The sequence below is a fragment of the Gekko japonicus genome, unplaced genomic scaffold, assembly GCF_001447785.1.
Source record: "Gekko japonicus isolate JY-2015 unplaced genomic scaffold, Gekko_japonicus_V1.1 scaffold114, whole genome shotgun sequence".
In the NCBI taxonomy this organism is placed as follows: domain Eukaryota; kingdom Metazoa; phylum Chordata; class Lepidosauria; order Squamata; family Gekkonidae; genus Gekko; species Gekko japonicus.
Window position 1 is genome coordinate 1443384 of NW_015173125.1, and position 15844 is coordinate 1459227.

The 15844-nt window shown below is 46.8% G+C and overlaps 1 protein-coding gene across 1 annotated transcript in view; it reads right to left on the reverse strand.

Annotated features, from left to right (window-relative positions):
• TTC12 (tetratricopeptide repeat domain 12) overlaps window positions 1–15378 on the reverse strand; it is a 36405-nt gene extending 21027 nt beyond the window's left edge. The window contains exons 1-5 of the mRNA XM_015421984.1: window positions 15314–15378; window positions 5627–5774; window positions 3152–3225; window positions 2970–3061; window positions 1296–1373 (exon numbers count right to left, since the gene is read on the reverse strand). Of these exons, the coding sequence (XP_015277470.1) occupies window positions 1296–1373; window positions 2970–3061; window positions 3152–3225; window positions 5627–5774; window positions 15314–15378 (457 nt within the window). The remainder of the gene's footprint in view (window positions 1–1295; window positions 1374–2969; window positions 3062–3151; window positions 3226–5626; window positions 5775–15313) is intronic.
• Between the last annotated feature and the right edge of the window lie 466 nt (window positions 15379–15844).

Here is a 15844-nt window from a genome sequence, read left to right on the forward strand (position 1 = left end):
GCCGTGGAATCCTTGGTAGATTGTAAGTTGTGAGAAAGCTAACGAGGTGTCTGGGTTACCATGGAGACAGAGAAGGAGGTCCTGAAGGTCCTGATAAGGAGGAGAATTATGTCCTTGACTCCTGCAGCTGGCACTTAGCTGTGCTAGCCTGTGGGGCCATTAATTAATTAACACATTCCCAAGTGATAGCACCTGTGTGGGGAGGGAGATGGAACCATCTTGAAGAATGTTAAGTTTCGTTTCCCTATAGCTCAAAAACAAGTATTATGGGATGTTGGTCACCCTAGTTACTGGCAAGAGTGACATCACTTTGCAAGACTGTGAATGGTCAACAGGCCTGGATCATTCATAGCCTTTTTCCTATAAGTAACGTGGTTCTTAGTGACCATGTAGGATTCTTCGGGTATCTTGGCCAAGCCTGGTCAATACTCTGAAGCAACCCTCATTATGCCTTGAATACTTGGACTACCCCTGATGGGAATATGCACTCTGGACTTGCACTCTGCCTCTACAAAGACTTTGATACTTTGAAGCCTTATGCGGGTAAACTGCTTGTACATTGCTGTAAGTAATTAGCTATGCTGCAAAAGCCTAGATTTATTGTTTTGTCCTTCACTGCCTAAAGTCTCGTGTTTTATAACTTTGCACAATTTTTACTTAAATAAAGAAACTTATATTTTACTTGGACTGGGTTATTAAGCCTCACGAACTTCAGAGTCTAAATTCTGTGTCTTAGACTACTGGGTCTTACTACTACCAATTGCGTGTCTTTGTTCAAGCCTGCGGTGGAGTCTGCAGACTTGTTCTTGGATTTGTGTTCCTGTGTCAGCCTGGAGATTTAAGTCACTTTTGCTCCAGACCTGTTGGGAACTCTGAAAGTGACTTGGTGGCAGCCTATCTTTGTTCCTGTGCTTGTGTTAACTGGCCCTTAAGAACAGTGTCAGGTCAGTTTGTGAGGCTTAATAACCCAGTCCAAGTAAAATATAAGTTTCTTTATTTAAGTAAAAATTGTGCAAACTCTCTTTTAATCACAAACTCACGGCGTTCAAATGAAGTGATGCTATGAATACCGTTTGGCCTGTTTTAGCTATGTTTGACGACATGCAATAAGCCAAATGGAAAATTATTGTCTGACTGAAGGAATTCCTTATCAGTGCTGGTCACGAGAACGCCGGTGGTTTGGAATGCCCCAGGTCCTTCCTTCCAGAGCCTTGCAAGAGCCAGCAGCCTCCCTGTTCACCAAAGTACCCTCTCCCCGGTCCCGTCTCCCCAAGATGCCCGTGTCCAATTGTTACCATTTGCAAGGGCTTCATTCTTCCTCCGTCTCCTGGCACGCTCATTGGCGTCCTTTTCTAAAGCAGACATGAAGGCCTCTGAAAGAGTGGAGAGAAGCTCAATAGAAAAATAAAACCACTTGATCTTTAAAAAAAACCACACACCTAAAAAGCAGAAGAGTTCAAAGTCGTTTCTGAGATGTGGAACGGAAAGCCAAGGGAGCCTTTTCATTAACGTGACACCAAATCAAAATTAGGGTAATAAGCTCCCCCCTATGGAAATTGCTCATAAGGATTTTAATCCCTGCCTTTGAAAGAAGGAACATCTCAAGTCGATGAGGGCTTCTAATCTCCAGATAATGAAGAATATGATAACATCTGCTGGGCGTCACCTTCCAAAGTACTGAAGATGCAAGCCGTTTAAAGGCCTGTTTTGTAGATGCCTGTTCTCCCACTGAAGTCAATGCAGATCGAAATAGTTCTGGTTTTAAAGCCGAAAGGGAAAAACTATCTTTTGAACATGTAGAATTCCGGTTAAGTTGCTAAATTAAGAGCAACATGCCATTCCATCGAACAGACTCAGAACCAGGGAGCTGAGGGAAAGGGAGGGGAGGGGACGGGTCCTGAGGCACAATGGCTAGCCCGCTTTGAAGCTCACGGGACTATCGCCAGAAGCAGCACAACTGTCACAAATGTTTATTAACTAAGAACATTCCTGTGCCACCTTTCCAGAGAAGCAGCTCCAGGCGGCTCACAAAGCAAAACACAATTTTAAAAAATCCAACGTCAGAAATGCAGGCAGGGCATCCTGACCAGCATGAAACACTGAGCAGCTTAGCAGGAGCCGCCTAAAACAGACCTCAGGCCAGAAGCAGACTATAAAACGGGGGTGGCCAAACTGCGGCTCTTTCACACATATTGTGCGGCTCCTGGGAGGGCGGCTGGGTAGGCTTGAGGTGGGGGGGGAGCAGGGAAAGAAAGCAACTTTAACTTTAAATGCGTTCTCAAAGCCCCCCCCCGCCTACAAATATTAATGGATAAATAAATATCATTATCAATATCTGTTTTTAACCCCGTTTGTTTTTATTTTTGGCAGTCTCATTTAATGTTAATAACAAGCAAATTTGCATATTTTTCGATAAAAATGTGTGTGTGATATCTGCTTATGTCTTGCGGCTCTCAAACATCTGACGCTGATTCTGCGTGGCTCTTATGTTAAGCAAGTTTGGCCACTCCTGCTATAAAACGATGTTAGAAGATCACACCCTTAATTAAAAGCCTGAGCTGAAAGATAAGGTTTTGGCCTGGCACCTAACATCGGGGAGTGGTCTCCTCCGCTGAGGCTACAAGAAGAAGAAGAAGAGGAGGAGGAGATTGGATCCATACCCCGCCCTTCACTACCTGAAGGAGTCTCAGAGCGGCTTACAAACTCCTTTCCCTTCCCCTCCCCACAACAGGCACCCTGTGAGGTGGGTGGGGCCAGGAGAGCTCTGACAGAAACTGCTCTTTTTCAAGAACAGCTGTGCCAGAACTATGGCTTGCCCAAGGTCATCCAGCAGCTGCAAGTGGAGGAGGGGGGAATCAAACCCAGTTCTCCCATATTAGAGTCCGCGCACTTAACCACGACACCAAACTGGCTACACCAAATGAGGGAGGGGCCGGAAGGAGGGTGGCAGCTGGCTCATGGCACAATACCTGCTCCCGTCACCCCCACTCTCAGCTCCAAACTGGAAACAGCCGAGGAGTCTCCCGGGTTCTCAATTTCACTCCTACTCTTCAAGACCCACCTAGATGTAGGGAGAGCTCGGAACAAATGTGGCGCAGAGTTCCCTGTGCTCTTGTAATGAGAAATACACACAGGCGGTGATTTATCTTACCAGGATTCATCATCCCCTCCTGATTTGGCAAATCCTACAAGAGACAGGTGGAAGCAAAACATTAGCTCTGAGGCCTGGGGGGGGAAAGGAACAGGGCACATTTGCTGTAACATATTGCTCAGTGATGATCCTTAACTTTTATCTGTTGGAAGGTTCCCGCTGCACGAAGAATATGAGAAACGAGGAAAACCAGATCAACCCCATTTTTCAAAGCCACTTAAAAAAAACACCACCCTGTAATAACCTCCACTTCAAAAGTGGAGCAGCGCTTCTCCAAAGCTGTCGGAATTAATTCCGTCAGGAACGTTTTAAAAAAGCCACAGGAAGGAAGGAAAACAAACAATGGAAAAAAAATAATAATTCTGGGCTCGGGATACGAAATCAATTTGGCACATGATTTCAGAGGCCCCTCGACCGGGCAAACGGCAGCTGCGGGTTGATGCCTTCAAGTGCCATGAAAGCATGCTGCCCTGCATGCCGCTATTACAGCCCCTGCTCTGAAGAGAAAACTCCTGCCTGCAGCAGGGAAATGTTTAGGAGACAGTCCTGAAAAGGTTTTGCAACAGTGTGTGGGGGGGCCATGATCTGCATAATTGGAAGAGGTGCAATTAAGTCCTGTCCGCCTGGGAAGGTGTCAAACATTTCTTCCCTCGGCCTGCCCTAGATGCAGGAGGAGGGGAATTCCTTAGGTGGAGGGAGTGAGTGTGGAGTGTGTGAATGCTCTATCTTAAACAGCACAACCTTTCTCGAAGACGAACCTCTCTCTGGTTCAAGGGGAGATGACCTTGACTTTACCGTTTGAACTACCTATATCTATGTACGTACCCACCAAGAAGCTTTAGAACTGACACAGTACTGTTCACGCCTGGAACTTGTTTATATCTCAATAAAGCCTTTCACTGCCAAAGGCTGAGAGTCACTTGCCAAGGAGTCTGACAGAAGGCTGGCTGGGTGGATCTACCCATTTGTTTATTTTAAAGATTTTTATGCCAGTCTCCATCCAATCAGGGCCACACACAACAACACTAGAAGGAGCACCAGTAACCATTCTTGGGGGTCTACCAGATGAAACAAAAAAGTTAGCTGTTGTAGATGATCTGGTTTGTATGGCCATGGCCTTGGCATTGTAGGACCTGACGTTTCACCAGCAGCTGTGACTGCCATCCTCAGAGGTATAACACAGAAAGACGGAGTACTCTCTGTGTCAAGGTGAGAAGAAAAATGGTAGGCAGGTAATTTATATCTACTCAGGAAGACATTTTACCTGCCTACCATTTTGCTTCTCACCTTGACACAGAGAGTACTCCATCTTTCTGTGTTATACCTCTGAGGAAGCCGGCCACAGCTACTGGCGAAACGTCAGGTCCTACAATGCCAAGACCACGGCCATACATCCCGGATAATCTACAACAGCTAATGAACTCCGGCCATGAAAGCCTTTGACAACATACTGAAACAAAAAAGTCTTCACCTGCTGGCAAAAGGCACCGATAGAGGGAGACAGACGAATCTCCCTGGGGAGGGAATGCCAAAGTTTTGGTGCCACTGCAGAAAAGGCCTTTTCTTGGGTCGCCACCCCTCTAAATTCAGACAGCGGGGACAACCGAAGCAAAGCCTCTGAGGATGTCTGGGGTACGGGGGCAGGTTTCTATGGGAGAAGGCTGTCCTTACAGTACGTTGGTTTTAGGCCATACAGAGCTTTCAAGGTCAATGCCGACACCTTGAATTGAGTCCAGAAGCAAACTGGAAGCCAGTGTAGGTAGAAGAAGACTGGAGTGATACGGTCCCTTTGACCTGCTCCAGTCAACGCTCTACTCATGCAGCAGAATGTGGTGGGACCCAAGTGACAGGATCCTGAAGTGTCAGAATGCACAGCGCCAGGGTCACATTCTGCTGGAAGTGTCAATGCTCCCTTTAAGCTGTGGGGTCTTGTGAGCATTAAAGTTGTGAGATTAAAGTTGTGAGTGAGCGATTTGGCTGCTGCATCAATTAGCTTGCTCTGGAACCCTCCTTCCTGAGCTAAGGCGAAAATCTGTGAGCTGGAGGCTAAAAAACTGTGAACTAGCTCACACTGACTCAGCTCAGAAGGAACAGTGGTGCTGATCCATCTTCCGTTGGCTACAGCTGAGTAGCGACTGAAAAGGACTGATCTGGTATCACCAACAGTGACATAATCAGAGGCAATCAAACCAAAACTGAACAGCGGTATGACAGGCAGATAAAGGATACAGAAACGATTCTCAATACTGAACCAAAATGGTTTCAAATAACAGTAACGTGTTCTGAAATGTTATGTGAATTGTAACGCATGCTGGAAAGGGAAACAGCAACGATCGATATGCTGCAAAGTCGTAGACAGTTTCCTACGCAGGCAGGGTCGGAAAAACGAACAGGGGCAGAAGCCACAGTCTGGCATCCTGGCTGAATGCGTGGGTTGCCTGGACCCCCCGTTTAAAAAGAAGACAGAACCTTTACAGAAGGCCGTGGATTGATGAGTGTCCGGTCCACCCGGTGCCTGCATTCGCTCTCTTCTTTCTCCTTACTGGAGCTGAGTCTTTTCTCTGTACCTGCGATGGCTTTCTCCATAACCGCCAGGTCGCTGGAATTCAGACCTTGAATCAAGCTGGCTGAAAAGAATGACAAAGAGAAGTAAGTATGCAAGTCTAAGACAAATTGCAGTGTGCCCAGTGCAACAACCCAGAGATATTTCCCCATTTTTATCAAGCTCTGGCTAGAAACCAGCAAATTTGATTCATTTAAAAAAAACAAACTGTGAACCCTCTTGGGAGCTGCAGATGCACAACTGAAATTACAGGAGGTAAAAAACCTAAACAATTCAAGAAATAAGCACCTAGCTTTGAGACACTGGTTAAAAAAAGACCCCAGAATCATAGAGTTGGAAGGGACCCCCCACACACACAATGCAGGAAACTCACAAATACCTCCCCCTCCACACCTGCAGTGATCGCTGTTCCATGCCCAGAATATAACAAAAAAAACCCTCCAGGATTGCTTCCTGGCCCCGAAGTGTCAATCAGCATTCCCCTGGGCGTGTAGAAAGGGCCACAAGAACTAAGCAGTGAGGCAACCCTTCCTGCCCTCCCTCTTGTGATCTGCCTAAGTTCACAGAATCCTAAAAAAGGCCAAGAAGAATCAAATGCACAGGCATAAGATGGGGAATAGAGCAGTAGTACAGGTGAATTTCAGGGGACTACAAGCTGAGCACCCTGTGCGGGCTGGCCCAGGCTGGCCCGATCTCATCAGATCCCAGAGGCTAAGCAGGGTCAGCGCCTGACTAGCCCTTGGATACGAGACCACCAAGGAAGTCCAGGATCGCCAGGCAGAGGCAGTCAACGGCAAACTGCCTCTGTTAGTCTCTTGCCTTGAAAACCCGACAGGGTCTCCCTTAAGTCACCTGCACCTTGACAACCGGGAGTCATTTCGTAGAAAAAGAGCAGGAGCTCATTAGCATAACTCATTAGCATAGCTTCTTTGCATATGCCATACTTCCTGACATCAGAAGTGTGTCAGAAGGCAACACCCACCGCTCACGCTCCACTGGACTGTTTTGGATTCCTAGCTATTGGGGGGACGGACGGACATGCAGATCTGTCCTCACAGAGGAGGGAGAGCTTGTACCTGAATAAAACTTGGTCTTAAAGGCACCACTGGACTGTTTTGGATTGCTAGCTGGGGTGGGGGGACACACACATCTGCCCTCACATAGATCTGTGCAGAAAGAGAGAGAGAGAAGGAAAGAAGGAGGGAAAGAAAGAGAGAGAGAGAGAGACGGAAAGAAGGAGGGAAAGAAGGAAAAAGAAGGAAAGAGGGAGAGAAGGAGCAGGGGGCGGGGCTGGTTGCATGTGCCCGCCCCCTGGGCTCAGGAGGGAAATGGAAAGAAAGAGGGAGAGGAAGAGCAGGGGGTGGGGCTTGTTACATGTGCCCGCCACCTGGGCTCTTTACTGCTGGAGCTCCGCTCCTGTGCACTCCTGCAGGAAATGACCCCTGTTGACAACCCTTTCCACTACCACAAGCTGAACAAGAGCTGGCACAGTGTTGCAGCTGCAAAAAATGCTCGTGCAGTTTAAGGTGACATTAATAGAAATGCTACAATCAGTTCTGGGCACTGCAATTTAGGACAGAGACATATTGGGATCAATGCTCCCTCTAAGCTGTGGAATCTTGTGAGGAAAAATTCTACTTTGTGAACTACTGGCATTAAAGTTGTGGATGAGCGATTTGGCAACTGCATAAATCAGTTTGCTCTGGAGCGATCCTTCCTGAGCTAGGACAAAAATCTGTGAGCTGGAGGCTAAAAAACTGTGAGCTAGCTCACACTCACTCAGCTTAGAGGGAACAGTGATTGGGACCCATTCAGAGAGGTGGTTAGGGATCTGGACAACAAGTCCTACAAGGCAATGTAGAAGGAACTGGGCATGCTGAGCCAGGAGAAGAGAAGAAAAAACTGATGGGTAGATGATTTTGCTGTTCAAATAACTGAAGGGCTGTCACGCTGGCATCTAGCAGCAGTAGAGTGTAGTGGTTAGAGTGCAGGACTAGGATGTGGGAGACCTGGGTTCAGATCCCCACCCTGCCATGGAAACTCACTGGGTGACCTTGGGCCAACCACGCCTTTCAGTACAGCCTCCCTCACAGGGTTGTTGTGAGGATTAAGCAGAGGAAGAGAGAATGATGTACACCACTTTGGGACCTCTTTCTGGAGAAAAGTGGGGTATAAAGCCAGTTTGGTGTGAGAGCCAGTTTGGTGTAGTGGTTAGGACTGTGAACTCTAATCTGGGAGAACCAAGTTTGATTCCCCACTCCTCCACATGCAGCTGCTGGAGTGACCTTGGGTTAGTCACAAGTTCTCTCCAAGCTGTTCTCTCATGGGCAGTCCTCGAAAGAGCTCTCTCAGCCCCACCTACCTCACAGGGTGTCTGTTGTGGGGAGGGGAAGGGGAAGAAGATTGTAAGCCGCTCTGAAACTCCTTCGTGGAGTGAAGGGCGGGGTATAAATACAACCTCCTCTTCTTCCAAACAAAGTAAATAGAAAGGGCAAAGGGCAGAGACTTCTTCGTCACCGGTACAGAAAGCAAGGCTGTAGATTTCAGCTCAAGATTAAGCTTCCTCACAGTAAAACCACGGAACTATTTATCTAGGAGAGTTGGGGGGTTCTTTCGGCAGAGCCTACACAGTCACCTGTCGAGACTGCTGTAGCTTTGGCTCTCCTGCACTGTGCAGAGGCTTGGCATAGAAGGTTCCTTTTCGACTCGTGAGTTTCTATCAGCGCAATCCTATGCAGAGTTGCTCCAGCCTAGGACTGCTCCTTTCCCTTGGTAAAGGTAAAGGTTTCCCTTGCTTGAAAGCCAGTCGAATCTGACTCTAGGGGTGCGGTGCTCATCCCCCTTTCCAAGCCGAAGAGCCAGCGCTGTCCAAAGACGTTTCCATGGTCATGTGGCCGGCATGACTAGATGCCGAGGCGCATGGAATGCTGTTACCTTCCCACTGAAGCGGTACCTATTTATCTACTTGCAGTTTCTTGCTTTTGAACTGCTAGGTTGGCAGGAGCTGGGATCAGAGATGGGAACTCACTCCGTCATGCGGCACTCGGGTCTCGAACTGCTGAACTACCGACCTTCCAGTCTGCAGTTCAGTGTCTTAACCACTGAGCCACCACAGCCCAAAGATAAAGGTTTCCCTTGCTCGAAAGCCAGTCGAATCCGACTCTAGGGATGCGGTGCTCATCTCCATTTTCAAGGTTGGCAGGAGCTGGGACCAAAGACAGAAGCTCACTCCGTCATGCGGCACTCGGGTCTCGAATTGCTGAACTACCGATCCGACTCTAGGGATGCAGTGCTCATCTCCATTTTCAAGGTTGGCAGGAGCTGGGACCAGAGACAGGAGCTCACTCCGTCATGCGACACTCGGGTCTCGAATTGCTGAACTACAGACCTTCCAGTCTGCAGTTCAGCGTCTTAACCACTTGAGCCACTGGAGCCCCATAATGGGCTTGGGCTGGAGTAATTCTGCATAGGAGTACTCTGTGTGAGGACTCAGAAACCAAACATCAGGTCTTTCGAAAGCCAGGCACATATTTGTCACTCTTGATGGTACAGATTTTGGCACCAGGAGCGTTGGAGAAATAGGTACAATTCATCCCTCAGTTATGTTTTGGCAGCCCAAATCCTCAGACGAGGAGATGCAAACAACACAAACTGCAGATGCCTCAAATATGCTGCCTCCGGGGCTCTGAACGGCCTTTTTGATGTGGACTTCAATGCTGGACAAATTGCCCAGCCCGGAGTTAATTGAAGCGCTCTGCCAGAGCACGGCAGAACGCGCTGCACCTCTGAGCATTCCAAAAGATTTGAAAAAGAAAAACATTTTTATGCGGGCGACGTAACTATTCCAAAGTCAGCATTTTATCTCCGCTGAACAGATTGACTGTTCTGGACGCCTGCTCCCACTGAAGTCCTGCCTTTGTGGAGCTCATGTTTGTAGAAAAACAGATGACCCAGGCAATAATTGAAATTTCTCCAAGTGGCGAATTAGAAAGTCAATTTAAACCGACACGGGAGACGCGAATAAAGAGGGGAAAGATCAGGTGGTTGTTCCAGTTACGCTTTCTTCTGCACCAGCCCAATTACAATCATCTTTTCATCACTCCATCTTCCCAGATGTCTCCCTTGACCTCTGTCTCTGCAGTGCAAGTAGAACAGACAATGGAGGAAATTGAAGCGTACGGCACTATGGCAGCAGAGAACACAAACAGTCGTTTCAGAATACAGCTCTCTCCCGTCTGCACTAATACAGAGAGGGCCCCGTGGACTGCAGTGCAGTTCCTCTCTTATCTTTCCCACTTGTGCTATGGTTCTCCGGTATGTAGCCAATATCTTAATCCCAATATGGAATCCTGGAATTTACCTTACGCATCTGTCTGTTTTCTACCCAACGGGGATCCAAAATGGCTGACAAAAATGCAGTCCAGACAAACGATGCAATTAAATAAAGTACACCTTAAGGCGACGAAGACAATGGCAGTGCACTCTTAAGCAGAATTTATATCCTTCTACCCAGGGGTCATTTCCTGCAGGAGCGCACGGGAGCGGAGCTCCGGCAGTAAAGAGCCCAGGGGGCGGGCACATGCAACAAGCCCTACCCCCTGCTCCCAGTAGCCCTCAGTCAGAGCAAGAAGCAGCCAGGTAAATTGCAGAGCTCCCCCCGGCCCCCTGGTCCAAAACAGTCCAGTGGCACCTTTAAGACCAAGTCTTATTCAGGTACAATCTCTCCCTCCTCTGCGAGGACAGATCTGCCCGTTCCCCCCCCCCCAATAGCTAGCAATCCAAAACAGACCAGTTGAGCCTGAGCAGTGGATGTTGACTTCTGACACACTTCCGGTGATGTCAGGGAGTGTGGCATATGCAAATAAGTTATGCTAATGAGTTATGCTAATGAGCTCCTGCATCTCTTTTTCTACGAAATGACCCCTGCTTCTACCACCACCATTCCCCAGGGCAGAGTATGTCATTGCTCCTTCCACCATTAGCTTTAGTTAGGCTATGCTATGCTAACTAAAGTGAGGATTTGAGCAGCTGTAACCTTAAACTATGTGCAGTCATGAGAGAAAACGCATGATTTAGAGCTCTGAACCTTAACAGTCGTTTATCAAGATTATCTGACGAAGACCACTTGAAATGCAATTTGCCAGCAAGCAGTAAGTCTTCTGGACGTTTGCTTTGTGGACTTTTGATGGGTGTGCATTGGGCGCTTTTATTCAACTGCCACGGATTTAATCCTTTGCTTGGTAGTCTCAATCACTGAGTCCAGTGGCACCTTTAAGACCAACAAAGTTTTATTCAAGGTATGACAGCGCTGGCTCTTCGGCTTTGAAACGGAGATGAGCACCACAACCCTAGAGTCGGATTCGACTGGCTTTCGAGCAAGGGAACCTTTACCTTTTTAACCTTAAACTATGTGCAGTCTTGAGAGAAAACGATTGATTTAGAGCTCTGAACCTTAACAGTGGTTTATCAAGATTATCTGACAAAGACCACTTGAAATGCAATTTGCCAGCAAGCAGTAAGTCTTCTGGACGTTTGCTTTGTGGACTTTTGATGGGTGTGCATTGGGCGCTTTTATTCAACTGCCACGGATTTAATCCTTTGCTTGGTAGTCTCAATCACTGAGTCCAGTGGCACCTTTAAGACCAACAAAGTTTTATTCAAGGTATAAGCTGTCATGTGTATGCATACTGCTTCACTGTATCTGAAGAAGCGTGCATGCACAACAAAGCTTAAACTTTGTTGGTCTTAAAGGTGCTGATGGACTCAACCTTTGTTCTGCTGCTTCAGAACAACACAGCTACCCCACCTGAATCTATTCTCAATCCTGTTTAGACTGTATGTAGCAATTCAGAGCTCTGTTATGATTACGGATATTGTCATCGCGATTGTATAGACTGGTGGTGGTGGAAAGTACCGTCAAGTCGCAGCCAACTTATGGTGACCCCTCACAGGGTCTGTACTTTTATATTTCCATCCTGTGAAGATCTGAACTCAAAGTGTTCCCAGGTCAGATCTAACCATCACACCCTACTACCTCTCAGGTAAGTCCCAAGTACTGTGAGAGTCCTGTATGCTAGCTTATGAATTTCACTGTGTATGAGTAACCCTGACCTACAAATAGCTGGCAACGCCCTTGTTCTGTGTATTCCCGCGAGCTACTTATTCACAGAATCATAGAATCACAGAGCTGGAAGGGGCCATACAGGCCATCTAGTCCAACCCCCTGCCCAATGCAGGACCAGCCTAAAGCATCCCTGACAAATATCCGTCCAGCCTCTTCTTAAAAGCTGCCAATGAAGGGGAGCTCACCACCTCCCTCGGCAGCTGGTTCCACCGCTGAACCACTCTGACCGTGAAAACGTTTTCCCCTGATATCCAACCGATACCTTTCTGCATGTAATTTAAACCCACTGCTTTGGGTCCTGTCCTCTGCTGCCGACTGGAACAGCTCCTTGCCCTCCTCTAAATGACACCCTTTCACATATTTAAAGAGAGCAATCATGCCTCCCCTCAATCTCCTCTTCTCCAAACTAAACATTCCCAAGGCCCTTAGTCTTTCCTCGTAGGGCTCAGTCTCCAGACCCCTGATCATCCTTGTCGCTCTCTTCTGCACGCTCTCGATTTTGCCCACATCCTTTTTGAAATGAGGCCTCCAGAACTGCACACAGGACTCCAGGTGCGGCCTGACCAAGGCAGTATACAGAGGGGCTATGTGTGTTTAAGGAACTGGGATGTTTAAGGAACTTGTGCGTTTAAGGAACTGGGATGTTACCATATATCACTGTACCCACACAACCATATCACCGTAGTAGTGAAAGGAGTAATTAATTTCACCAACATTGGGAGTCCTGTTTCTCAACTTGGTAAAAGGTTAGGAAAATCTGAATTTCCTCTTTCACATATTAGTTGGGAATACTTCCCTGCACACCTCCAGACTTACTAAATAAGTACCTGACTACACACAGAGAGAATGTTTTCTACATTTTACTCCCATGTCTGCAGATTTTCTAAACACAAAACAGAGGTAGGAAGTTAGAGCACATGATCACGTCACAGGTGCACCGCATCAGTCAGGTTTCAGTTTACTCCCAGTTGCACTATCACCACCACTGCCCAAACACACGCAAATTTAAAAATGTTCCTTTTGTAAATATCAGAAATTTTACTAAGGATTAGTTTCAGGTCTCTTGGAAGGCAAAGACTGAGAAGCAAAACAAGACTGTCTTACAAAACCCGAGGTTGAATCTGAAAAGTGTGCCAGGTACAACTCAACAATGGCTAGATGAATTAGACAGCATCACAGCAAAGCGAGACAGGATATATGTTTCTGTTTGTAATACTGGCGCACAATGTTTTCAAATGAATGCAACAGCATTTACAATTCTATGTAAGAAATGTCTCATATATCTTGGAAGGATGATGATTTAGATCTACATTTCTGCCGCAGTTCCATCAGGCAGGACTTGGGGGGAGGGGGAGTCTTCAGTATCTCCCTACTGTTCTCGTCCTCGGCTACTATTTGCTATTCTCACATTTAGACTGCAGTGCTCTTGTTCTTGGCTGAGTCTCATCGGCAAGACTGCCTGCTTTAAAAAGATTCTGGTATGGCATAAATAAATTAACGTTTACAAAAGGGTTTCAAAATTGTCAGATGAAGCGATCTGTCAAGATGCCAGGCCTTATCAACATTTTCTAAACGTGAATCTCACAGGACAAAGTTACGAGTGGAAAAGTTTTTAAATTATTGATCGGCACCCGTTTTTTTCAGGCAATCTTTGCGTCACAGAGAGCGAATAAATCAAATGATTACTTGCAATAAGCTTGTCATAGATTCATAACTGTGCTTTCTCGTGATCAACTATTTGTACATTTATTACTGTACTTCTGCAAAATCTTATCAGGCAAAACTGTTCTAATGAATCATCTACAGACTGTGCTTTCATGGCATCCTCCCCACAATACCTTTTCTGTTCATCTCAGGATGAAGCTTTTGCATAATGTCTGAATGGCTAGATTAGGGACAGATAAACCCCAGGCATCGAGAAATGTGTCTCTGGCATCCAGAAATCTAGGAATCTGAAATATGGGGAGTGAACTACTACATGTATTGTTTTTCAACTCTTACAATGTAAAATAATTAAAGGGTTGTCTAACAGTAACCCCAGACAAGCTGCATTTAATTTCATCATAGCTGTAACTCATCAGATGTGACAATACTATGCCACGGGAAAATGCTGGACTTGGACATTGGGAAATCCTGTATGAGTATCAAACTCACCACATGACATAGCCACTATTTGCCTCAAGTATGGGATGCTTCTGGGTCATATGGACTGCACTCACAAAGAGCAAGATAAAGTCACCTTTCATGCAGTACAACTAATGTTGTATGTGAAATGCAGTGGGGGGAAGAATGAACGGTCCCTATTCTACAGCTTGCAGAAACCTTAAAATGTGGGATCTGTTTCACAGCCAGCACTGTCTAGTCTAATTAAGGGTGTGGTCACATGGCAAGCTTATAGCGATTTGTTCCTGTTGTAGATTTGATCAGGGATATTTTTCAGCAGGTTAGGATGATCACACCTTGCTTGCCCAACCGCTTGCATAGTGTGACAAGGCTCCAGGCACTCTCTAAACAGCTATGCCATCCAAGTGGCGGCGCAGCGCAATTGTTTTTTTTAAATCTTTGTGCATGTGCACATGCGCATGCACAAATCACAGCTCCCGCTTGAATGCAGCGTTTCCCAAAAAAAACCACAGCGAACAAAATGAACTACCGACGTGCAACCAAGCGCTGGTCTATGTGCACTTGAGCGTCCATGCATTTAATACATTCAGTGCAGGATTGGTCATGCGCACAATGGTGAAAGCCGGGGGGGGGGGAACTACTGCAAGAAGGACGTACAGATGACCTAATCGCATTCATAGCGAGAGATGGCTGTCCAGATAGGAGAAATTGCGGATTCACAGCACAAGAAGTAGGAAAGTTCTCGATTTTCCCGGTGTCGGAAAACGCACTAGAAAACCAGGAGGATTGCGGGGGTGAGTCCGCTTCGATACGGGAGACAGAATCAGCTGTCTGATCAGCCCTTTTAAATGTGATAGGGAACAGCTGTGAAACCCAATCAAAATGACTGTGTGACCACGACCTAGGTCTGCTACACCTCCTGCACTGCATGTTAAGATTTCTACAAGCTGCAGGCTTGGAGCGTTTCCATCATGCTAAGAAACATTTTTTTTTCTCTCCCCCCCCCTTTTTTGTATATACTAAATATGAAGCCTGGTGAAAGGTTCTGAGACACTCAAATGTTTGCTTGCTCATAAAAGGCTGTTGTCATTTCTGGATGAAATCAGGTAAGCTGCAGCTCCAGTGGCTAGAAGCACTTCAGGTGCCCCCAATTCTCACCATAAAAACTGGTTCAAGAACTACTTCCGTCACTCCAGATTCCCTAACGTTTGGCAAAATGAAATACGCCAGGCTTCCCTTAATTGCAGCTGGGACTCTTGAAGCCACAATGCAGCATGAGTCTTTAAAACTGTGTCCCGGCCTCCGTGGCTCAACCCTGGCATGGCTCTCTCCAAACATTTTCACGGTCTACTTACTAATTTCATCCACATCCCTGAGGAACTTCTGCAACTCCTGCTCTTCTTGCTGCTTAGACATCTTGACCTCAAATCAAGAAGACGAAACCTGTATGAAGAGGCAGAGAAGGAATTAGAATGATAAAATTCCCCCAAGATTTATTACCATGTTTAAAGCTTGCCACCTTGTGGCTGTTGGAAGGGTTTATTGACACGGCTTCAGGGACTGCTAATGAGGATTTCGGTGGCTGCTCTGGAGATGTGCTTGCATTACATATTTAGCAAGCCACTTTCACTCCCATGGCTGCCTCTCAAGTGATTTTGGATATTGCGGTTCAGGGAGGGAGCTACAGGGATTTCTAACAGGCTTCTCAGCACTCCAGCCTTACAAAAGGAGAATTCCCATGGTCCCCGCCTCAGGGAAGGCTAGGGGTAAACTGCCATGCCTATTTTAAGGTTTTACCCTACTGCTAAGGATCAAGCAATGTCTGAGACCTGAAAACACTTTCCTGGGAGTAAGCACCACTGAACAGACCTAAGCTGGATTT